The sequence below is a fragment of the Hemitrygon akajei genome, chromosome 6 (genome assembly GCF_048418815.1).
Source record: "Hemitrygon akajei chromosome 6, sHemAka1.3, whole genome shotgun sequence".
Taxonomy (NCBI): domain Eukaryota; kingdom Metazoa; phylum Chordata; class Chondrichthyes; order Myliobatiformes; family Dasyatidae; genus Hemitrygon; species Hemitrygon akajei.
In genome coordinates, this window is record NC_133129.1 from 37,990,506 (window position 1) to 38,015,555 (window position 25,050).

Sequence of the window (25,050 nt, forward strand, 5' to 3'; positions counted from 1 at the left end):
AGGATTCAAGTCAAATTTCCTGTAATATAATTAATGGCAAAAAGCTAAATAATGCCTCCGAAATTAGATAAAAGACAGAAATATTAATTTGATTCACACAAATACCATTCAGCAAACAATAAACAATTGCACATATCATCCAGTATGCTTTCCTGATTCCCATACCCTACGAGACGATGAAAAGCTACTCCTGACAGGTGATTCACAGGATCGCTTAGACATCACCGGGCTGCGAGGAGGCTTACCGACTATAGCTCCATCAGTCCTCAATCCCGTCTGTAAGAGCCACAAGAGTGCAATCAGACTGACCAAAGTTCAAGTTATTTTTAAAAGATCAAAGACCATTGAGGAAGAATGTAGGAATATCAAAATGTTAAATAGTGCTATATTAGTGATGGAAAAAAATGTTTTAATGGAGGTTCAAAATCATATAATGCTATAAATGGTTTTGGGTTCCGATTGACAGTGACGTGCAGGTAAATGTCAAATGCAAATATGCATCAGAAGAGACTTGCTGTCCTCCAGGAAGTCTCATTCCCTTTCAGTCTAGTGTCAGGTTAGGGTTAATTTTGTACTAAAGCTCCAGTCATACTGTAAGCATAGCTCTGGCTGGAATCAGTCACTTTGCATCAAATTTAGCTATAGAGTACTTGCAACCCAAGTATATCACATAATACATCACCATGCCTTAATGTACTTCTTTCATTATTACTTTTGGATGGTCTTTTTCATCTACTATCTTCTTCTCCTCAAAGAACAGATCCCTTTGCTGGGATGCAAATATAGTGGGTAACAGTTAACTGTGCCATGAGTTAATCTGGACAATTTATTTGGGACAACTCTTAAAGAACAAAGACATATCCAGAAAATCACCAGGATTCCCTTCGTTTATTTGGGACACTATGCTGCTTAATTGGGGCAGGAAATATGCCGCAGAGGTTCTAATTAGTCAGTTGCTTGCACTTGCGTGGCCATTAAATGCTGCACCATGCTTAAAGCGAACAGCTTTTAAATAGCGCCAGTTGCGTATGTTTGTATTCAAAAAAAGTGCTCTTCGTCATTGATAATTGGCAAGAAATAAGCAATAAGACAATTCCAAACTGTTTTGTTCACTGTGATTTCAAGCATTCAGGCTTGAAGATGGCAAATACAGCTGAGAGTGAAAATGAAATGATTTCACTACCCCAACAAGTTAGGTACAACAAAGAATTCGAAAGTACCTATCAATAATTTTTAATGTTACAATGAAAATGAAGATTTGATGGATGAAATTCTTGATAGCATTGTATCAAGAATGTATGAAGGCAGTCCATTATCTGCATTGGGTGTCTGCACTGATTTTGTTCATCGGATACACTGGATGAATTCCTCTGTCAATAACTACTAGGAACTAATACACAGTTTTAGAGAACTAATTACTATTGGTAGTTTTCTAATTTGTTCTGTATTTCATTTAAGTACATAATTTGTTCATCAATTTGTCTGCTTTATACCTTTTTAACTATTTCCTTGAAACTGGCTAATTGGACAGCCACTTAATTGGGCCGTACTGGTCCCGATGTGTCACAAATAACTGGAATCCACTATATATGGACACTCATCATACTCTACTAATCTCAGTACAGTGGCTTCTACCTATGTACAAACAGATAACTAGACTAAGCACTTGACTGAAGAACATTTTGTCATCTAATAATTTCCATCCTTCAGCTTGTCCAATGTGGTTAAAGGTGCTGAGCAGGAACCAAGCCCCTGATCTTCCTGACCCTAACGCCAAAGTTAAACAATGAATTGTAATAATCTTGCTCTGGCCGTTATCAATTAACTTAGCAAAGAACTGGGGTTGACACAGATTGATACGGTTTAGCTTCTTCACTGGATTAAGGGGACAGCTTATCAGAAATTTATTATTTGAACAAAGATAACAAATTTTCTTTAGGTAGACAGATGGTTATTTGGATCTTAAAATGGCAAATATTATTCAATTATTTCCTTTGACAGTGATTCACTCATGAAAATCATCATATGCACCAAGTTGGGTGCATCATATTGCTTGAAGCTATTTTATCTCCATTGTGAGTAATCTTGTTCTCTAAAACAACTTGGTAGAGACACTTACCCAATTTACCTTTCTTCCTTTTAAAAGTAGCCAGTTTTCTGCTGGCATCTGTGCAGGACAATGAAATTAAATGCAAACTTTATTCTCTCTTTACATGGTCCTTCCCTGTCAGCAAATCCCCATCCCACCCCCTTTAATGATTGTACCTTTAGAAGGTGGTCACCAACTCAACTCCAGGTAAAAACTGAGTAACCACAACACTCAGATGCCTATACTTCTGATATTGTCCAAGTTACCTTCAAGTTTGGAGACCTAGTTCTCTGGCTGGAAGATGATGTGGTGAAGAATGTGGGTCTCTGAGGGAGTTGTGGAGGTGAAACTACAGAGAGGGAGCTCGCTGGCAGTGGGGATGAAAATGCTGCAGGCATATGTGAGGGAGGAGAAGCAACAGTTTGTTCAGATCCAGATGTTACAGTCTGCATATACAAAAAAAAAAGAATAATTCAAAGAGAAAAATAAAAGGGACTAAATCTGGCAAGCTAACATTATGCACTATTGTTAGTCACTTTTACCTGTTGTACTTTACATGCATCCAATATAGGATCATATCTCAGAAATTTCATTTCCATGAGAGCATTCAAACCATGCAATCCTAGATTGATAGCAGGTGTTAAAATATCTTTTCAACACTGGTTATTAACAGCACGTCACTCAACCTTTGTACAAGGGCCCTTTTATCTCCACCCCTTTTGCATGCTATGAATGGGCCAATGAAAATTTTCAAAAGTATTTTAAATTCATCTTTGCATTGAAGTTAAACACACTGCAAAGAGAGTTAAAGCACATTTTGTTCAAGGGCATATGAATGATCTAAATTAAGTAAGCAAAAAAAAACTTCTCTGTTTTTAAGAACTAGATTTGCTGCACTCCATATGTACCTCAGTATCAATAACTTCTGCCTTCTGCATTTCATCAGACTTAGCAGGTTTCAGTTTATGTGCCTCAAATGTCACGTAGACCTCACTAGGATCTTCCTTTATGAAGAGTTCTAGTAGGTCCTTGGATACATCGGAATCATGTCCATGAGAACGCATTTGTTTAATTCCTTCATACTTTGACTTGTGTTCTTGGTTGATTGACTGCAATTCCCCACGGAGCACCTTCTGCTGTTCATCACTATTTTGTGCAGAAGTCTTTGGAGTACAGCTTTCCACTGGTTCCATTGTGACCAAAGAAACCTCCATGTTATCCATTTTCTTGGCACTGATTGGGAAAGTAGCTTCAGATTTCTCAGGGGCCTCCTGAGGTCTGTCCATTACCTGCATTTTATTGCTGTCATATCGATGTGGTAGAATGTGAAACAAAGAAATGGGTGACTGGTGGACAGCATTAGACAAGGTTGGGCACAATGGAGAACGCAGACCTTCAGATGAACTGGGAAGGTTCTTTGATGAAGTGACTGGAAAGAAATGACTCAATTTTTCACAGGAAGTAGTGTTTGTAGGCAGGATTGTGTCACGATTGGAGGAGGTAACTGCCAAAGTAGGAGCTTTTAAATCTGAAAGGTTATTAGCAAAATGAAGTTGCATAGGGGCTGGGGAGCTGAGAGAAGAGAGCCCAACAGTCGATGATATCCGTTCATTGGTAACAGCCTGCATTGGAGATCTACTTAAACAAGGTGAGCGATGATGTCCAGAAATAGGGGATGTTGTATTGAGCCTTTGATAAGAAGACAACTTAGAGGGGAAAGAGGAAAAGTTATGCTACAAATAATGAAAGGAAGCTTTCAGTGTTACTAGCTAACGAACATAAACTCAAGCTATCTGACAGGACATTACAGCAATTCATTTCTTTCCCTTATAGTACAGGTTTATGCACAAAACATCCACCCATAAAACACTGGTTTCACAACTTGACAGTGATGTATTGAAATAGGAATTATGAAGAGGACAAACATGCACAATAAGTAGTATTTTCACAACTTGATGTATGCATTTGCAGTTTACTGAACCTTTGGTTCAAAATGGCTGGACTCTCAAAACACACAAACTGTTTAGTAAATGTTTTATATTAAATACAACGAGATGTTGAAAATGAACCTCAGGTTTGAATATGGTGATATAAATTTACTTTGAACTTTGAATGTTGAGCTGACCGGACTCATATCATAGAAGCAACAATTTTCTAAGGGTATGTAAAACAATGTTTGTTTTTCTATGGGGAAAGCTTCACCTCATGTAAGTATCTTACCTGAACAAAATGTCTATGATACTTGTGATATGATACAAATATATAAAGTGCTGCACTATAAAGTATATTTTAATCACCTGGTAAAAACAATGCAGCCTCCAGCATGCCCAAAACTGAAACCGTTTATCCAAATAAATTACCGTACAACAATAAGGCCTAAACTTATTATGGTAAGAATAAAGAATTGAGCCATGAGAAAAAAAAAGTGAAAGAAGGAACAGCTAATAATTATTTAAAGTCAATTTTTCAATATGCTATTATTATTTCTACTCCTATTGTCTGTCTTTACAAGAAGTTTATTGCAATTAGAAATCTGTTGGTGTCTTTCATTTCCACAGTTCAGTTAGTTCCTCATGGCAGATCTGAAATTACCTGGTTTCCCCCTCAATTCCTTCTTAATCAATAAAATGAAATTTACACCTCAAAATGGGAACTTTTGAATTGAGAGTTATAAAAGCTATGATATTCATTTTATTACACTGATATGGAAAATATTCTAAGTTTAGAGATCTGCTATTTCAACAGGAATATACTCAATTTAAACATGATAAATTACTTGACTGCTGGTACTTACTTACCTTCTACCACTGTAAAAATGAAGTTAATGGACTGCAATTCAGAGGCAGGAAATAATGCACCGATGCTTCTTTACAGAGGTTTCAAACTACTGATAGAGAATGAGCTCCCTCACAACAGTCTGTGATCTCAACACTTTTCCCAAAAATGGATTCTTATGCATATTATTTGTTACCACTGGCAAGGGTTGCAGTTGCCCAGGGCCAAAGAAACATTTGGCATAGGAAGCCATTTGGCTGATCATGTCAGTGATGGCTATTGTGGCATTCCCCCTCTGTCTCATCACCCCATCAAGTGGTGGAACAGATTCAATGGGCTGAATGCCCTATTTCTGCTCTTATGTCTTTTGGTCTAATTAGGCCCATTGGGTCTGTTCCACTATTTGATCATTGCTGATATATTTTCCCTCTCAACCCCATTCTTCCACCTTCTCCCCATAACCATTTAAGGTATAATTGGTTCTGCCTATTTAAGCAAACATGCAACTAATGTCCATGGTGTGGTATCCAGTCAGGTGCAATGATCTTATCACTGATATGCGTGAGGAGCTGGGGGACTCTGAGTGCTGACAGGACTTTTTGCAGAGGGCTGCACCTGGCTTTTCCTCACTGGCATAAGGGGAAGTGGCTCAGGCATGTGAGTAAGGACTGTGTTTGGCCCTTAGGGCCACTGTCCTCAATACTGAGAGTGGATGGAACATGTCACACCCACACATGCAAATCAGAAATTTTTTTCTTATTTTCTGGAGAAGGAGATGGACAGCAGGACTGTTAGCAGAGCCTTACAGCTTCAGCAAATCACGTTCAATATCGACCCCTGATGATGTCTCTGTGGAGTTTGCTTGTGACTATTTGGGATTCCAAAATGAGTGGCTTGGTGGGTTAATTGACAATGGTAAATTATCCCTAGTGTCTGAATGGTAGAATCCAATGAGGTGCTGTTAAGTACATGCAAAGAATAAAATGGGATTAGTATACCATTACAGTACATGTACGTTTAATATTTGACATGGATTCAGCTGATCTAAGGGCTTGTTTCTGTGCTGTATCACCATATGTCACTACTAGAGCCCATTTCTACTTGAAGTTCTTTGTGCGATTTGCTAGTGTCAATGAGGATAACTGTAAGAGGATTTAATAAACATGTAATTTTTTTTCCCATGAAGTCATAAAAGCCAGTGTGGAAGTATTCAACAAAATATAGATAAGAAGCCAGAGAAAAGAATGCCAAAGAATTTTCACAGCATAATAAATGATTATCATAACTTGATGGTTAAGTAAGATATGTTACAATGTTAAAAGTAAAGTACAACAAAAATAAAATATTCCTCCAACTCTTGTCTCACAAAATAGATTAAGTTTAGGGAACGGATTATTTCTCACCATTCTAACTAGCTGTCAGCATTTAAAGATCATAAATAAGGTCTGGTGCAAATCAGAATAAGATAAATCACCCGTCTACTTTCATGATTTCAGCCTCAGGAATAATAAAGCCCTCTCGTATACACTCTGTGGCCATTTGATCAGTTACCACCTGTATTCACTCAGTGTACATTTACGGTCTCCTGCCGCTGTAGCCCATTCACTTCAAGGCTCAGCATATTGTACATTCAGAGCTGCTCTTCTGCATGCCACTATTGTAACATATAATTATTTGAGTTACTGTTGCCTTCCTGTCAGCTTAAACCAATCTGGCCACTCTCCTCTAACCTCTTTCATTAACAAGGGATTTTCACTTACAGAACTGCCACTCACCAGAAGTTTTTTTTTTCATTTCTTGCACCATTCTCTGGAAACTGTTGTGTGTGAAAATCCCAGGAGGTCAACAGATTCTGAGATACTCATTGTCGTGTCACCAACAATCATTCCACAGTCAAAGTCGCTTTAGATCACATTTTGATGTTTGGTCTTACCATTCTGATGTTTGGTCTCAACAACAACTGAACCTCTTGACCTTGTCTGCATTGAAGTGCTGCCATATGATTGACTGAGTAGATATTTGCATTAATGAGCAGGTGTACAACTGCACCTAATAATGTGGCCACTGAGTGTATAATGGTAATGCTGCAGATGACTGAAAAGTAAAACCCAAGTTCTACCTGACTGAAGTTATTCAATTGGTGTCAAAGTGAAAGCTGCTTTATCTCCCACTTAGGACTATGTGTGGAGATATCTTAGCTGGACTACAAGTAACTCCTGGTGATATAATAGAATTCAAACCTAATGGTTCAAATTTATGAGTGAAGCCTGAAAAAGCAAAATAGAAACAAAGCAAAATAAAAACAACTTGACAAGAGATTTTCCTTGGGTGAATTGATTTATCGTAAAAATCAAGGAAAACATACTCATATCTAACTAACGCAACTTGAAACGTCAGTACATCTCTAAAACTCCACAGCAGAATTTCAAGTTTCTTGAACTACTCATCAAAGAACAGATTTTAATCAAATAGCCTTGTGTAGGAAAAAAAAGTATAACTTACTATCATCTACAAGATTTCTCCACATAAAAAAATAGATGTAGAGAATAAAGAAAGGGATTAAGGATTCAGAATTTCAATTTTCTTAAACTATGAATCAAAGAACAGATTTTAATCAAATAGCACGGTGTAGGTAAAAAGGCAAAATTTAATGCCATCTACAAGATTTCTTCATATGAAAATATAGATGTTTAAATTTAAAAACAGTTTAAAGATTCAGAATTGCAATTTTCTTGCTTTCTGCTTTTCCTGGATTCTGCACTTCCACTCCAATCTCTCTTGTGTCTGATTTTAGGCTGGTATAAATAAACATAACTTTTGTAGCCTTTTGCAATAATATAAAATGCTCAATAACATAAAGATCTGCTTACCTTTGAAGATCCCAAGAGTTGGGTCTTATCACTGGGAAAGCTCAGAGGCAGAGAATGACTGGGGTATTCTGTAGTATTCTTAGCTGGAATTTTTTTGAGTACATCCACGTAAGAAATCGGGAAGATACCTTGTCGGTTTGTTCCAGGGATCCTTCCTTCATACCAGTTCTGATCAACCCGTCTGACAAGGATGACTCTTTCACCCTAAGAAGATCAGAGAGTTCAGGTGTAAATGCTGTAACAATCACTCAGTGACCACTTTATTAGATACACCTGCCCTTTAATGTAAACATCTAATCAGCCAATCATGACAAAAGCATGCAGACATTGTCAACAGGTTCAGTTGTTGTTCAGACCAAACATCAGAATGTGGAAGAAATGTGATCCAAGTAACTTTGACCATGGAATGATTGTTGGTGCCAGATGGGGTGGTTTGAGTTTCTAAGAAACTGCTAATCTCCTGGGATTTCACATAACAGTTACTAGAATTTACAGAGAATGGTTCAAAAAGTAATTAAAAAAAGCATTCAGTGAGTGGCAGTTCTGTGGGTGAAAATTCCTTGTTAATGAGAGTGGTTAGAGGAGAATGGCCAGACTGATTCAAGCTGAGAGGAAGGCAACACTAACCTAAGTAACCATGCCTTACTACAGTGGTGTGAAGATGAGCATCTCTGAATGCACTACACATGGAACCTTGAAGTGATTGGACTATGGCAGCAGAAGACCACAAACATACAATCAATGGCCACTTTATTAATTACAGGAGGCACCTGAAATAATGGTCACTGGGTGTACGTAGTCCCACTGCAGTACTAAGCACATTGGTGGCTGTAAATATGCATCACTTCTATAGTAAAAAGCAGATCATTGGAGGTCAAAAGAAAAACCGCAAATTTATAACAAAAATATAAAATATTGGAAATGCTTAGCAGGTCAGGCATCAGCCAAGGAAAGAGAAACAGAGTTAGCACTTCAGTCTCTGTTTCTCCTTCCATGGCTGCTGCCTGACTTGCTGAGTGATTCAGACATGTTATATTTTCATTGATAATCAAGATTTCAGGGGCTGGGCTGGTATACCTGATGGGTTGATATTTATAGGGTTGATGAGCAAGGATCAAATTCAGAAAAAGATGGGGACATAGAGCACAGTGGGAAAAACAAAGGGACCCATCTTCAATGGGCAACCAGTGCCAGGCTCCTTTGCTTTTGCTCTTGTACTACATCAAAGTACATATCTCTCAAAATGATCTGAAAGGACGGCATGCAAAACAATTTTTTCCACTGCATCTCGGTGCAATAATAAACTAAATGCCAAATTATCTCACCAAAATGTTGTAAGAACTCAACAGGTCAAGCAAGCATCCATGGAAGCAAGATGTGTGTAAATCACACTTTCAAGTTGAGATAGTGTGCTGAGCTGAGAGGGCAGGTGAAAGAAAGGAAGTGTTCAGCAGTGTGAGGCAGGTAGGTCTAACCAGATGGATGGACAGTTAGAGACAGGTAGGGGATTGGGAGGGGTTTGGAGAGATGGGAAAGATAAACAAAGAGAGAACTAAAGTAGGTGAGCATTTGAGAAAAGGAACACCAGGGTGCCTGGGTTACCTGATACTGGAAAATTCAGTGCTCATACCATTAAGCTGTAATCTACCCAAGTGAAATATGCGATGTTTATCTTCATAACTTTAATGACACAATTTGTCCAGTGAATATTTGAACAAGATGGAATGCAAGTTAGACATCCCATAATACATCAAAGGGCAACTAATATCAAGCTGTTGATATGATTGGTAGGAACGCAAAACTGACAAAAGCACTCAACAAGACAAGAAATTGTATTCACTGGTTCCCACATGATTTGAAAGCTACTCCTTCAGGGTTTTTAGGTCCTACATGGTGATACATTCCTCCTGAAAATGTTCACCTGCTAATTTCTTCAAGTATCTTCTCCAAGTGATAATACCACTAGTGACAAGCTCATAGCATGAACCTGGAAATAATACCTTCCACTGAATTAATTAGCATTTTTGAGAGAGTTGAAGTATTCAAGTTAAAAAAGTAATAACACAATCATGCTATCATTGATGTGTTGTATCGATAATATTGATGTCTTATTGCTATCTTATTGCCATTATTGATGTGTCTACCAGGAGAGAACAGAGTTAGAGAAATCAGAAGAAAAATCAGAAGAAAAACCACAAGAAGAACTCTAATTAGTCAAGAAAATTGGGCACATAGACAGTACAGAATGAAGGATCACTGCCCCACCTCCCATTGCTTCATTTCGGAGCAATATGCTTTGAGGAGCCAAGAGATAATTAATCAAGAACTTGAGTTCCAAAATTACCTTTTTTAGTGACAGTTCCACATTAGTGTCTGCATTAAAATTATACTTCGCAATTGCTTCCCCAAACTCCCTGGCCTCTGCTGGTGGCGGTGGTCTTATTGGCTGTGCCTTTTCTGTCAGAGGCAGCTTCTGCAGGAGATAAAGTCATCACAAATCCACAAGAGAGTTACAAGAAAGGGCAATATGAACAGTTTATGTAACTAGACTGAAAAAAAACTTGTACAGCAAAAGGTAGAAAGTTACAGACCTCAACATACGAAATGGGAAATATGCCAACTGTTCCATGTTGTTCACCTTCGAACCAATTCTGATCTATTTGTCTAATAATGTAGACAATACTCCCTTTCTTGAATGGTAATTCTCTGCAGGCAAATAAATCATTCCGATCACAAACAAACTGTAACAATATAGTACATAGCCCTCTAAATAAATGAATAATATTCCAGTCAACAAGTACTACTCATATATTATTTGTAATGCTCTCTGAGATAGTATCAAGAGATTATGGATTATTTTCTTGAATGCTTATCAAACAGACAGTATCCATGATGTAACATTGCACTGACACAAACCCACCATCTTCTAAGAGCCACAAGTGTAACATCTGAGCCCAGACTGACACCCAGTGTCATTGTTCAGTACAGAAACAAGCCAAGAGACTAAGATTGGGTGGTGTTCATTTCCATTAATACCTTAGGGCTATTGAATACAAACTTTGTTACATGGCAAGGTTCTGTTTCTGTGTGAAGTCAGAAACGTGACCACAAACTGAGTTCCCAGGATGCAGCCAGCAAATCTATCCCACCTGTGCCTCAAATGCTCAGTCACGTGTAGGGACTGTACATAACGCAGGGTGTGCAGAAGCATTGACTGTAGGGGGGTGAGTGGGGGAATGTCCCGTAAGCTCTTCCTTGGACACATTCTTAGAAGCCCTTGCAAACAGTTACCTCCGTAAGAGAATTTCTCTCTAAATTATAAAACCCTGCCAATTACACAAAGAAAACCAGTGGTATTGTTGGTGTTCAAGAGTGTTTTTTTATGACTGAGGAGCAATGGAAATGCTTGTAGATCAGTGTGTGGAATGCAGCTTCCCATGTCACTGTGGAGGTACAGCAGCTCTGGGAACTTGATGACAGTATGGATTCCTGAGGAATCTACACTCAAGTCCCTCAATGATGAGCCTGAGTTTGCAAGCCTCAGCTTTAAAGAAAAAAATAAACATAGGAGTTAAAATATCAACACTTACTTTGCTGTTTGAGCCTTGAAATCATAAATCGCTTTAGCAGGCTGTCGCTGGAAAGAGAAAAAAAATTTTCAGTGTAAAAGTATTTACTAGGGAACTATACCAATGGCAATGTGTAAGATTCAAGTCACCAATGTGATGACTGAGATCTTCAAAATTAAAAGATGATTTGAAGAATGCAATTTGACTAAAAGCCAAGGTTTTGTACTTGGTGGATTGCCACTTTTTCCCTAAATAATTGTGGTTTCTTCTGATATTAAGGATTGACTAGATGACATGTGCTATCAAGCTATTTAATTGAAATATTTATAAAATCATAGGATCAGAACTAGGCCACTTGGCACATCAAAAGTGCTCCTACATTCCAAAATGGCTGATTTATTATCCCTCTCAACCCTATTTTCCTGCATTTTCCCCATTACCTCGGACATCCTTATCAATCAAGAGCCTATCTGCTTTAAATACATGCAATAACTTGGCCTCCATGACCACCTGTGACAATGGATTAACAGATTCATCACTCTCTGGTTAAAGAAATTCCTCACCTCTGTTCAAAAGGGACATCCTTCCATTCTGAATTTGGGCCTAGATTCCACCACAGTAGGAAACATCTCCTCCATGTCCACTAGAATCTTTAGAACTATTTCAGTCTAATTTCAAAGATGAGTGTAAATCCATCACTCTAGTATCTCATAAATGAATAAAAAATAATTAAACCAATATCGTGGTTTTTAACCCTTTTCATGTAACTATCGTTAAGTATAAAGTATTTGCAACCCAGATGCAGGAATGAATTGATTGGTCAACACGTGACTTCTGTTCTGGATATACAAGATACTGCAGATGCTGGAATCTGGAAGGACAAAAAAAACTGGTGGAGGAACTCAGTAGGTCAGACAGCAGCAATGGGGGAAAATGGATAATAGTTTTTTCAGGGCAACCTGAAACATCAACGATCCTTTGGCCATCACAGATGCTGCTTGGCCTGCTGAGTTTGGTTTTTATTCTTTTTTCCATTCTGTTCTAATTAGATTCCTCTTCACTGCATCCATGCTATTCCACATTCTACATACCACCTCCCATGCCGGCAAGCTTCTTATTCAAACAATTTGCTGAGTAAATTAGATTTGCCTGCATTCCCTGTTGGGACTTGGCTAACAAATCATTCTTTTAGCCTCATCCTAAAATAGAATATACTGCCTGATCTTGAAGACTTCCATCAGGTCACCCCTCAGCTTTCTATTTGTACAGTGGAAAGCCCTGGTCTGATTAATGTTTCCTAACTAAGTTCAAGCACTCCATTCTGGCAAAGCATTTTTGCGTCTCAATACCTTCATATCAAAGTGTGGGGGAGAAGGGGCTGAGAAGGGGTGGGGGGGAGGGGAGAGAGAAGGGGTGTGACAGAAAAGGGGTGGGGTGAGGGGGGGTCGAGAGATGAGGGCCATGAGAACAGGTGAGGTGGGGGGAGCATGAGTAGGGAGGAGCAAGTGGGGGTGGCGAGCCGGGGGTTGAGGGGGAGGGGTGCGAGGGGGTGGGGTAGAGGGGGGAGAGCTACAAAGGGCAGAGGGAGTTATCAAACAAGAATGATACAGTGTGAGTGACAATGTTGAAGTGAGAGTGATAAAAGCAGAGAAAAAACAACAAAGGATTGCAATAGGCAGTGTGAAGTAGACAGCTATATGATTCTTCTCAAGCTAATCTTTTTGAAAAGAGCAACCGGGTTAAGACCCAAACTCCCTCTTTCCTTGGATCCATCTGTACAGTTAAACATGATTAAAACTCCAATGCATTCAGCTGTTCTTGAAGTATAGAGAATACAGCTGCCACAAAGTTAAGCAAGTACAACAATATGAAGGGAGCAAGCCATGCTGAAATTGTGAAAGGAATCATGGCCTTAACGAAATAGAGTTTAGCTTTTGTACCATCGATTTCAAAATACTTTGATGGTGGAGTAAAGAAAAACATGTCTAAAACATTTCATATCTACCACCATTTACTGTAGAGGTGCTTCCTCTGTTCAGTTACCTCCTTTTCTTCTGGTTTCCTATGGGGTTCAATCATCGGTCCCCTGCGATCTTTTAGTGTTGTTCGGCCCATTTCAGAGGCAGTCCTATGGGGTTCCTGATCTATTCAAAATAAAATATAATGAAATAAATTACAGCCTCAAAATTGACACCCACTTCACAGTCCAGGTGATTTTTTTTCCCTGGCTGCTTAGACCAAAGCTATACCCATATTTAGATTAAAGAGCATTAAAATATTACCACATTGTGAGGGGTTTCCATTAGATGACTATGAGTTTACTTGTTAATTTTAAGAAGATTTCTAGTTTCAGAATAAGTAATTGCCATTTCTGAGCACAGTGAATCTACTTTTGCTTCAATCTTTCTGGGATTTTCCATGGATAAATTTAATGCATGTTAAAGTCCAGTGGAGTAGTTAAGAATAAACCTCATATAGGTTTCTGCTGATGAAGGGACAGGAGGTTAAAAGCATCAAGTTCCACAGAGAGGGCGTTGGGTGAGGGGGGATGGGGAAGTGAAATGCTGACGTTGACCAGGCACCGATTCTGCACAACAGATTGTGGAACAACTGCCAACATTTCCCCCGAGTCAAAAAAATACAACAGAATTGTTCTGATACTCCGTGAAACATTATGCCCAAAAGATTCTCCCTTGTAGCTGACGTTCAATATGGATAGATTCTAGCTGTTGGTATTGCCCTGCCATGAAGAACCCTTTCTATGTATTTATAGAGGGAAACGCCTTGCTAAATTCTTGTTAACACATGGTCCACAATTTTATTTCTGGGAGCGGCGTCTCAAACAGCCACCAAAAACAGAACACTAGAAGTAATAAATAGCTCTCACGATCACTTGGCACAGATTGAAGAAATGGGTTCTACGGTGTATTGTGTACTTCACCGTCACCCAGCAACCCATTACTATATTGTGATCTAGAAGCTGAAAACAAATAGCAGTGTGTAACAATATATTCCTTCAGCAATGCTATTTTTATTAATCATTCAGAGAAGATGTGCAACCACTACTGGCCTCATTGGTAACCGTGTAATGGAAATGTAGTTATAGCTGTTCAATATCTACCATTTACCAGGCCTTTTGTCAACAGTTTGACATCCAGACCTTAAATCTCTGCAAACAGAAATTCTCAATTCTGCAATGTATTGTGCCCAGAAATACCAGTCGTGGGTGAGGAGTAGTTGACTTATGGTAAGCATAGAAATTAATTTGCAGTGTTAAAAGCAGCACAACAGAGGAACAAATCTGCCGGATGAGTGATTAGAAGCTGAGGGACCAAGCTAGGTAAAGATTTGGCGAGGAGAGGGGATGGTGGGCTATAAAATTAAAGAAAGCCTACCTGAGTAAAGTTCTCAGCACTGGACTATGAGCTGCTCCAGAAAGTTCACTTTAAATAGTGCCGCTGCAGAGGCAGCTCTCTCTGCTCAGAAATGACACAACCCATGTGATTGCTGAGAAAGGGGATGGTCGCAATACTTACTGATTTTTGGATAGGCAACTTACCTTCCACTCTGCTCCTCTCTGAAGCAGCACTATAAAATAACTTTTTGGATTTCAAACTGTACATATTTTGTTACACAGTGTACACAGATCTGAGATGACATGATGAGACACGTGCAATAAGACCAAGCAAAACCAAATAAAATATGTAGTTAGCAATTTACACACAGCTTACATAAAGATGTTCATTCATGAATTCCAATGAGAAACACAAAAATGATTGTAAGGATAGTACACATTGAGACGAGGCCAAATTCATTTCCCCCTCTGACATTACATAATACTTTATTTGAAATAAAGTGTTTTCCCTAGATTTAATGCAGTTCAATTTCTATATATTTTGGCCTTAACAGTTCAACATTCAAAACATGAAATCGTTGTAATGGCTCAAAGCTGAGATCACAGCCCAGAAATCTGTCTGGTAGATACTAAAGAACCTCTGTGAAGCTGAAAATGAATACAGAGTAATCAATTTTGTGCAAATTTTTATGACAAGTCTTGTTGGCAGCTGGGATCATTGTTTATTTCTGAGTAAGATCTTCATATTTGCTAATGCTGTCCCCTCAATGTCAGACTTGCCCAAATGATGCCAACAATAGTGCAAGGTTTTCAACCTGGGTAACAGACCTGAAATGGTAATATTTTCTCTTGTATAGGTGCTGCCTGGCCTACTGAAAGCTTCCAGCATTTTCTGCTTTGATGTCAAATTTTCAACCACATTGGTCAGGAAAACAATGGCTGCTGTCCACTCACTGAAGCTGCAGCTTTTTACTAAAGCTGAAAACTCAGAAACATTACAGGGAGGCCCAACTGCACTGAACCTTTGTTGATGGTCAGACTGTTGCACTCACTGTACCCACTGAACTCTCACCAGCTCCTGACTTCTGTTTCCAATTTCCATTTGTGTAGTCTATATATTCCTCATCATGGACGACTAGGGTGTACAAAAGAACTTCTCCCAGGAACTACAGGCATCCATGGAGACCACAGTGCAGGGGGCAGACAGTGGTTCAGCACACAGGCTCCAGAGAGCCTCCCTCCTACTCACTACTCTGACAGGCATTGCCTTCGTAAGGAGATCCTCATATCTCTGACCTCAAAGCCTCACGTACAAATTCACACAGACAAGCCTGCATTGCTAAGGTCACCCTTGTTCTCTCCTTCCAAACTTCAGCAATTTCCCAGTCCACAGAAGCTGTTGCACATCACATATCACAGTTTGTGACTTGCCGTTACTTTAGGGATATCACTGAAGCTCTCTACTTCTCCCAACTGCACATGCTTCTCCATCAGCCTTCCCCAAAGAGCAGGCATTCATGAACTGCACCCATGCCCTCCCTGCGAGCCTCCTACTAAGAGCTCCCTGATGAGAGGTCTCCATTGCTCTCTTGATCAGAGGACACCCTTGCTAGTGATATAATCCACTACCCTCTCCACAAACTTTGTGTGTGTGTGTGTGTGTGTGTGTGTCTGTCTGTCTGTGTGCGCGTGCATGTGTGTGTTAGAGCCATGTTCTGAGTTGTGCAGCTAAATGACAAAACGTAGCATTAATTGCTACTGTCCCTCAAATGGCATTATCAAATATCAGATCCCTTTTAGGACTTTTTAAAGCAGATGTGCAACAATAAATGGTGTACACAAATTTCTAGGCCCACCTCTTTGAGCAATGCACTCTTTCAAAGACCATTTGTTCCATTTACCTAACATCAGAACTTCAGGAGACTTCTGGAAGGAAGTGGATAGCAGCAGGAGGAATTGGAAAAAAAAAAGTTAAAATTGATGCACTCTGTATCAATTTAAAGATCAAAACGATTGGTGTGCATGCTTGCAAAGGAATGAGCAGCTATTACATACAGCTGCATTCAGAGCAGATGCTGTTGCCTGTGCTTATTGGCAATGCACGTTATATGGTTCATTCAAGCAGAGGGTGAAGTGAAAAGAGACCCACATTGTCAACACATGGGAGAATGTAGGAATAACATTTACAAACAAGACATATTGTAAGTGTTTGGTGAAAAAAGGAGATGGGATTAAAGTAAAAACTGATGGGAAAGCTCTTTTTGGGGATTACAGGCTTAACAGTGAGAAAAATGCTGGCTAGCACCAAAACTACTCATCCATTAGAAAACTACTTACCCACTTTTAACTAATCAACCCAAGGAGCTTTATGTCAAATTTGCTTTTGCTTTAAAACACTTTAAAGCTGAGACATTAAATGTTTAGTGATTTTTATATGGAGTAAACTATTTACTTCCATGTCACAAAGAAAGTAAACTTTCTAGAATTAGTACAAATGATTGTACTTAAAGAATCATAGAGGAATACAGCACAGAAACAGACCATTTGGTACATCTAGTCTGTACTGAACCATTTACACTACCTAGCCCCATCAATCTGCACCCAGACCATACTATCAATCACGTACCTACCTAAACTTCTCAAACATTGAAATTGAGTTCGCATGCACGACTTGCACTAGCAGCTCATTCAACATTCTCACAGCCCTCTGAGCAAAGAAGTTTCCCCTCATGTTCCCCTTAAAGATTTCTCCTTTCACCTTTAACCCATGACCTCTGGTTGTAGTCCCACCCAACTTCAGTGAAAAAAGCCTGCTTGCATTTACCCATCATCAAGAATATTTATGTTTTTTTTTGTTGTAATTTTGTCCTATGAAATCATAATTGTAAATGATGCTTTTTGTTATGTTTGTACTGACTGAAATACATTAATTTCATTCATTCATTTTGTATATCTCTACCAAATTCCCATTCAATTTTCTACGTTCTAATCTTTTCTTATAACTCAGGTCCTCCAGGGCCAGCAAATTCCTTGTAAATTTTCTCTGTACTCTTTCAACCTGAAGTTAATCTAGTTAGATAATTAGAAATTTATAAGGCAGCCCAGGCATCAGCAAGAAGAAATGGGACTAAACATTAAACTTTATTTAAATTTTGCAAAGCTTACTAACTCTGCTCACTAATTGCAATAATCCATTTAAAGTTGGATAACTTGCAGAATTCATCTACCATCCTTGTTTATTTAATTTGGTTTAAAATTTGAAAGTATTTACATATTAAAATAGTCAAGGTCAAGAAATAAAAACAGTCATGGTGATAAAATGGTAGACCTGCACCTAACATGTTACAAGCTTTTAGTTCAGTTTCTCTCCACCTCTCTTTCCCCCACCACCCAATTATGCTGTTTTATTAATGTATGTATTTTCTGAGCTTTTACAGACCAAAGATTAATTTTAAAATTAGAGCAAATGCCTCCCTATTTTATGATCCCCTGACAATAACTTTTTGTCATTAAGCATATGCTATAGATGAGAAATGGATGAAGAATGTATGGTGATGATCACACAATTCCCAGACACACAATGAAGAGTATGGTTTGCTTGCCACCTTGGTAGTAGGTACAATCATTCTCTGGGTTGTTGTTGGTGTCCATGTCCTGATAAGAGGTACTAAATTGATTTTTTCCATAGTCACACTGGTATAAAGGAACCGTAACCTCCACTTCTTGCTGCAGTGACGGCTGTGGACTAACTTTCTTCCTTAGGACTTTGAGGGATGAATTCCGTTCAGGGATATCTGGAAGCAGTTCATTTATAAGTCTGTGTAATATGCTGTTATCAGGTAAACTCCCACGCCTTTTCTCTGCTTTGATGTGATCATAGATATCTTTTAAAGCAGAATCCAGGGCTTCATACACTGATTTAGATTTTGGCTTTTCAGGTTTTTTTTGGGCTGGCAGAGCCTTTTTCCTTCTGAAAGGCACCGGACTGACCAGGAAGGCAAGCTTTGACAGGTTGGAGTCAGCTTCGGGTTTCTTTGAAGTCGGTTTCTTGTCTTGATTTGCCCTTTCATGTTTCAGCATGGTGGTGAACCTGGTGTACGAGGCTGGACACCTGCCCTTGCAGGAGCTGAGAAGGTGCTTGTGATGGTGGAGATGGTGACCAGAACCGTAAATGCTTTCTGAAGATGTGAAGGAATAATGATCAAAATCACTCTCGCTGCAGAATGAGGAGCCTTCAATCGGCATGTAATCACTGAGGTCAGACACCACAGCCTCATGGTCACTGTCCATCTCAGCACTCTCAAACCACGAAGCCAGTTTTGACTGATTTTCATTTGTTATTTTGATATGAATTGGCATCATAGCTTTGGACATGCAATATTGTTGCTGCATAGTAGACAGTTTCCTGCCTTGATTTTCCTCATCCAGTAAAGATTCAATGGATAACCGCCGCCTTGGTAAGATCCTCTTATTGGAAGCTAAATAGGAGGCTTCCGATAAAATTGCTTTGTCCAGGTTGGGCATAGATTTTGACTTAATAATTTTCTCAAATTCAGAGATTCGGGTCGGCACCATGTCTCTTGGTACCTCACTGGAAAGCTCCTTCCATTCTGAAAAGATGCCCCTGTGCTGTTCTTGTTCGTATTGTAACACCCTGGACTTCACGGTGCAGATGACGTCTGGGTTTATCAACTCCTTGCGATTTATGTGGTGCATTTTCTTGTAGAGCTTCAGGAAGCCTTTGCCACCACGAGCTGATTTGCAGCGAATCCGCGGCCTGTGGGGCTTTGTGCTCACGGTCCCGTGCGGCGACAGCCAGCCTCTAGAATATTCACCCTTAGCCTGCTCTTCACAGAGTAATGACACCATGCTCTCAGACTTTACCTGCTCCTCCTGAACCTCTTCGTAGTCGCTCTGTAGTAGATCATCGTAGCTGCGGGACTTCAGTTTCGGTGAGGTCCGCTCCTCTGTGCTGCTCCAAGCTTCTGCATTTTGTCGATTCAGCTGCCAGCCATTCTTGAACAGAACAGACCTTTTTGGGCTTGGTGTAATTACAACCAAAGGCTGGCTAAGGCGACTACTATAACCTAACTCAGGAGAGGAATTCTGGTTTTGCAGTACATAGCTAAGTGGGCATTGTCTGCTAATATCCCCACCTTTCAGATCCAGAGAGCAGCATGATGAAAAAGAGACAATTCCAGAATTAACTAGACATACAAGACAGTGTTTCAGTAGCATAAAATCAGTAAGAAAGGCAAAGAAGCAAGAAAAGATAGCATGAACATAATAACTTCATAATGTACATCACCATGTCTGCAAAGTACAGGCAGTAAGGTCCATAATATCCATTTCCATTGGGTTAAAGCCACTCCAATATGACTTAATGTTACACAAGGTATACCTATTGTTTTTCCTTTCACTCATAGCTACATTGGTCTTCAGTTTTTTATGTATAAAAATTGGGCTTATAAAGCAAAGGTGCTGATCTATAAGAGTTTTCTGCAAGCCCACCTCTGCCTCCTACCCTATCCAACCCAAAATCCCTGAGCATTCAGGAGGGGATAGTTCATAGCTTATTGGCTTAATATTTACTCTCTACTTTGTTACTATGAGCTCACTGATGTCTGGTTTAATCAAATTACAACTGTGCCATGTTTATGTAATTGTTAACAACATTTTCATGTTTGCAATATAGGCAACAAATATAATTATATTATTATTTAAAATTTGCCTTGCGTTAACTTTGTAATGAGATGAGTATGTTGTGCCCTCTAGTGGCTGTTTCATAGGTAATTCACTACCATATAAACTATCATAGTACAGTGGTTTAGCAGATCAGAAGGCACAGATTTATTAGAACAATCATTATTCTGATGGAATTTACTTACAATGTAAAGCTGACATTTTCTTTATGGCATTTGCTCTTTGAAAACTATTGGTTTTATCTCATTGCTATTTCAATTGCTGTGTGAACAATACTGTAATTAAATGATCACACTACTTTGCTATCTACAGGCAAAGAACAGATTATTGAAAGTTTAGTAAAAGTGACAGACTAAAGCTCTGACAGAAAATAAACAATGCTACACATGTGTATTCATTGGAAGAACAGCCCATAATTCCTAAACTTGTAGAATTCAATATTTTGTTTAAATGTTCAGATGCATTGCAATACTCAGTGGGTTAACATGTCTCACAAATAAACTCCAGTGCAGCTAAAAATTGATGAATTATATAGCTTTTCATACACACAAATGACGTACTGCAGCAACATTGAAAACTGCTGACCTTATGAGTAAATGGAAATTCCACTAATATCCAAATTATTAGTTCACAATTATCAGCATTTTCATTGGAAAACCTTGGCAATAATTCTGGCAAATTCGTTGGACTGTCTGAATAACAACTAGATTGGAAGACAAGTTCCATGCTATTTAGCTTCACAATATGGCAGAGGGTCCAAATGTTTCCACAAAAAGGCAGAAGAAGAATTATTTTGGCGGTATTCATATTCCTGACCCTTATTCTGTACAAGATGTAAGGGAGAAGACATCTCTCAAAGTAAAAGTAAACGCTGCCATATAAACCTCTCAGCTTTATTATTTCAAATTAAATTATTGAATATAGATGATTTCTAACTATCAGAAAATTATATTATCCACATGGAGTTCGTTAACAAAAATTCAGCTTTCTAATTTTTGCTCCAGCAGTGAAACCTAACCACTGAGTTTTCAGAGACAACGCTGTAAAATCTTACCTTGGTATTTCAAGCACAGGAGGATAAACGAGTTTCAACAGAATTGTTCACGTATTTGCATGGACAAAAATAAAACAGTTTTACTACAACTAATCTTGCCTCTGGAACTCTGTCTGAAAGGGAGGGTGGTGTAAACAGAAACACTGAAAGCTTTTGAAAGACAATACGATAGCTTCTAAAAAAATAAATTGGAGAGTTATTGGGAATAAGCAGGGGACTGAAATTGACTGGATCATTTCATTTGCTGAGAGCTGGCATAGACCTGAGTGGCCGAATGGTCTTCCCCTGTGCCACCCAATTCTATGAAGTCCACAGAGGCATTCTTGCTAAAGGTAGAATTAAAGGCAACCACATTTAACTCAGCAAGGGGCAAGAAAGCTCAGTCAATTCCCTGCTATATTTCCATCTTTTTAGTAAAAGCAACATATCATTCAGCAAAATGGCTAAAATATTTCAACTTGTTAACTCAAGCCACATTTTTTCTTTCAATTTAAGCCACCTGCATCTGCAGTTTTATTCCTTACCTTTAACTCTTGATGGTGAAGATGGTGAAGAATTGATTAAAGACCTCCTGGGTATTCCATGGAGATCAATGCTGTTCTTCTGCATAGTGTGATCACTCTGTGCTCTTTGATGGTTTACTGAAGGCTCAGACTTCCGTCTCTTTCTGTAGTCGCTTGCTGAATTTGTGCCACTAAACAACAAATTGAATCATCACTGTCAAACGAGTTTTTCTAATCTCACAGTGTCTCCTTAATTACACTTTTTTCTCAGCACAATGGCAGCAGAATAAAATACAGTAGAACAAACCTGCATTTGGCTTCTATTTCTATTTGGCTCCTTTGGCAACACATCACAGGAACCAGTCTCCTCTCTATGGACCTTCTATGATCTATACTATTCTCTGCCTCAGTAAAGCAGCCAGCATAATCAAAGACCCTACCTACAGCAAACATTCTTGCTCCTCTCCTCTCCCATCAGACAGAAAATACAAAAGCCCGAAAACAAGTACCACCAGGTTCAAGGACAGCTTCTGACATACCTCTGGATGATTGTAAATCCAGCACTGGACCCCCTGCAGTTTGCTTACCAACCACATATTGGAGCACAGATGCCATTATCCTCTTGCTTCAGTGGTCTTACACCCACCTGGATGAGCCAGGCAGCACTTTGAGAACTACAGTCCTGGATTTCTCCAGTGCTTTTAGCACCATATGACTTGCTTTACTCGGGAGTAAAGCTCATGGAGATGCAGGTGGATGCTCCATCAGTGTCCTGAGTACCACCTGTCCAGATGGTCACAGTATGTGAGATTGCAGAGCTGTGTATCAGATACTGTGGTTAGTAGCACAGGGGCACCTCAGGGGACTGCCCTGTCCCCTTTCCTGTTCACTGTCTACACCTCAACTTCAGATAAAACTTGGAGTCTTGCCACCTGCAGAAGTTTTCAGATGATTCAGCGGTTGTGGGCTGTATCAGCTGGGGTCAAGAGGCTAAGGTCGGAAGAGCAGTGGATAACTTTTTTGAGTGGTATGGGCCGGATCCCCTGCAGCTCAACATCACCAAGACAACGGAGTTGGTGGTGGACTTCAGGAAAGTGAAAACATCCTGCATTCTCACCTTCAAGCGATCAGATGTAGACGTCATCTAGGATTACAAATACCTGGGAACTCACCTGGACAAAAAAATGGAGTGGTCTAAAAATACTGTGGCTCTGTACAAGAAGGGACAGAGGAGGCTCTGGTCATTCAACGTCTGCAGTACTATGTTGCAGATGTTCTAAGACTCAGTGGTGGCCGGCATTCTGTTCTACACTGGTCTGCTGGGGCAACAGGGTGAGAGCAGCTGACGCCAAGAAGATCAATAAGCTTGCCAGGAAGGCTGGTTCTGGTCTGGGGGTGGAACTGGATTCCCTCGTGATTGTGTCTGAGAGGAGGATGCTGCCGAAATTACAGAGCATTATAAACAATCCTTCTCACCCTCTCCATGACATACTGGACAAACTACACCTTTAGTAATAGCAACACACACAAAATGCTGGTGGAACGCAGCAGGCCAGGCAGCATCTATAGGAAGAAGCACTGTTGATGTTTTGGACTGAGACGTCGACAGTGCTTCTCCCTATAGATGCTGCCTGGCCTGCTGTGTTCCACCAGCATTTTGTGTGTGTTGTTTGAATTTCCAGCATCTTCAGATTTCCTCATGTTTACCTTTAGTAACAGACTGATTTCATCAAGGTGCACCCCTGAACGCCACAGGAGATCCTTTCTTCCCGTGGCAATAAGACTCTACAACTCCTCCTCCTTAAGTATATAAGTACATGGTTTCATTGCACATCCGTATTTTGCACTATTACTTTTTAATGCATATTTTGGTTTTTTTGTACCTCAATGCTTATATTTTGTATTTTAAAGTATATATTTCTGACTGAGCAACCTTGCAACAATAATTCCCTTCTGGATAAATAAAGTTTTATCTTAACTTATCTTATACCTTATCTTATCCCACTGATAGCAGATTCTCGAACAGATCTCTTGTACAATAAGATAAACTCTTGGCCTCACAACCCATGATCTTGCACTTTATTCTTTACACTTTTTCGGTAGCTATTGCAATTTATTCTGTATTGTTATTGTTTTACCTTATCCTAGCTCAATGAACTGATGGATGATTTGATCTGTATAAACAGTATGCAAGACAAGCTGCATTTTGGCACATGTGACAATAATAAATCAATATTATTACCAATATTTACATCACAAACTCTTAACTTTGGAAGTCATTTGAGCTCAATTCATGAACAACGTGTAATATGACTTGACAATATAAGATATTTAACACCAGCCATCTGGTATTCAACTTCCAACTAATGCAAGGAGCATGTTGAAAAAAAAATGAGGAATTATAACATCACTTAGTGACTATTGATGTGGGAAAAGTTTTAATATCCATAATGAAGACAAAGTTTAGAGGGGCATTTAAAAACATAATGGTTGGTGGATAGAGCTGTAAACATTATTTTTGTTTTGAATGATATTCTCTTTAAATAAAGAAGAATGTATTGTACAGAATTTTTTTTGTATTCAAAAAAGATATCTTATAGAATTCTTGTAATAATTCAGGCATATGGTAGAGAGAAATATGCAGCAATGACAGAAACTGGACAAACATTAGGAAGCAAAGGATTGAACTTAAGGTACATTTTGCACTGGAGAAAGTTACAAGTAGCACATGAAAAGGAATCCTGGTAGGTCCACTTTTGCTTTCCATTCATATGTTTTTTTTCCTTTTGAGTTGTGCAGATAAAATCAAATTTATTGATGATGCAGAAGCTTATTTGCATAAATGAAGACTTTTGTTTTTAAAACTTCTTTCAGGAAATTTTGTTTATTTTTTAAATAAAATTGAAATACAGCTCAGAATAGGTCCTTCTGGCCCTTCAAGTTGTGCCGCCCAGCAATTCCCCGATTTAATCCTAGCCTAATCGAGGGACAATTTACAATGACCAACTAACCTACCAACTAGCACGTCTTTGGACTGTGGGAGGAAAAGCACATAGTCACGGAGAGAATGTATTAACTCCTTACAGGCAGCATTGAACCTGGGTCACTGGGACTGTAAAGAATTCTGCTAAC

General features: G+C 39.1%; 1 protein-coding gene across 2 annotated transcripts in view; it reads right to left on the reverse strand.

Moving 5' to 3' along the window:
- Positions 1-25,050, reverse strand: part of sorbs2b (sorbin and SH3 domain containing 2b) — a 452,225-nt gene that overhangs the window by 22,966 nt on the left and 404,209 nt on the right. Inside the window, exons 18-27 of one of the 2 annotated variants that reach the window (XM_073048156.1) lie at positions 21,940-22,109; positions 18,264-19,814; positions 13,347-13,447; positions 11,325-11,371; positions 10,326-10,440; positions 10,079-10,207; positions 7,735-7,938; positions 2,998-3,795; positions 2,356-2,535; positions 166-276 (exon numbers count right to left, since the gene is read on the reverse strand). In XM_073048156.1, coding sequence (XP_072904257.1) covers positions 166-276; positions 2,356-2,535; positions 2,998-3,795; positions 7,735-7,938; positions 10,079-10,207; positions 10,326-10,440; positions 11,325-11,371; positions 13,347-13,447; positions 18,264-19,814; positions 21,940-22,109 — 3,406 coding nt within the window. The remainder of the gene's footprint in view (positions 1-165; positions 277-2,355; positions 2,536-2,997; positions 3,796-7,734; positions 7,939-10,078; positions 10,208-10,325; positions 10,441-11,324; positions 11,372-13,346; positions 13,448-18,263; positions 19,815-21,939; positions 22,110-25,050) is intronic. The other variant, XM_073048157.1, reaches the window with a different exon arrangement.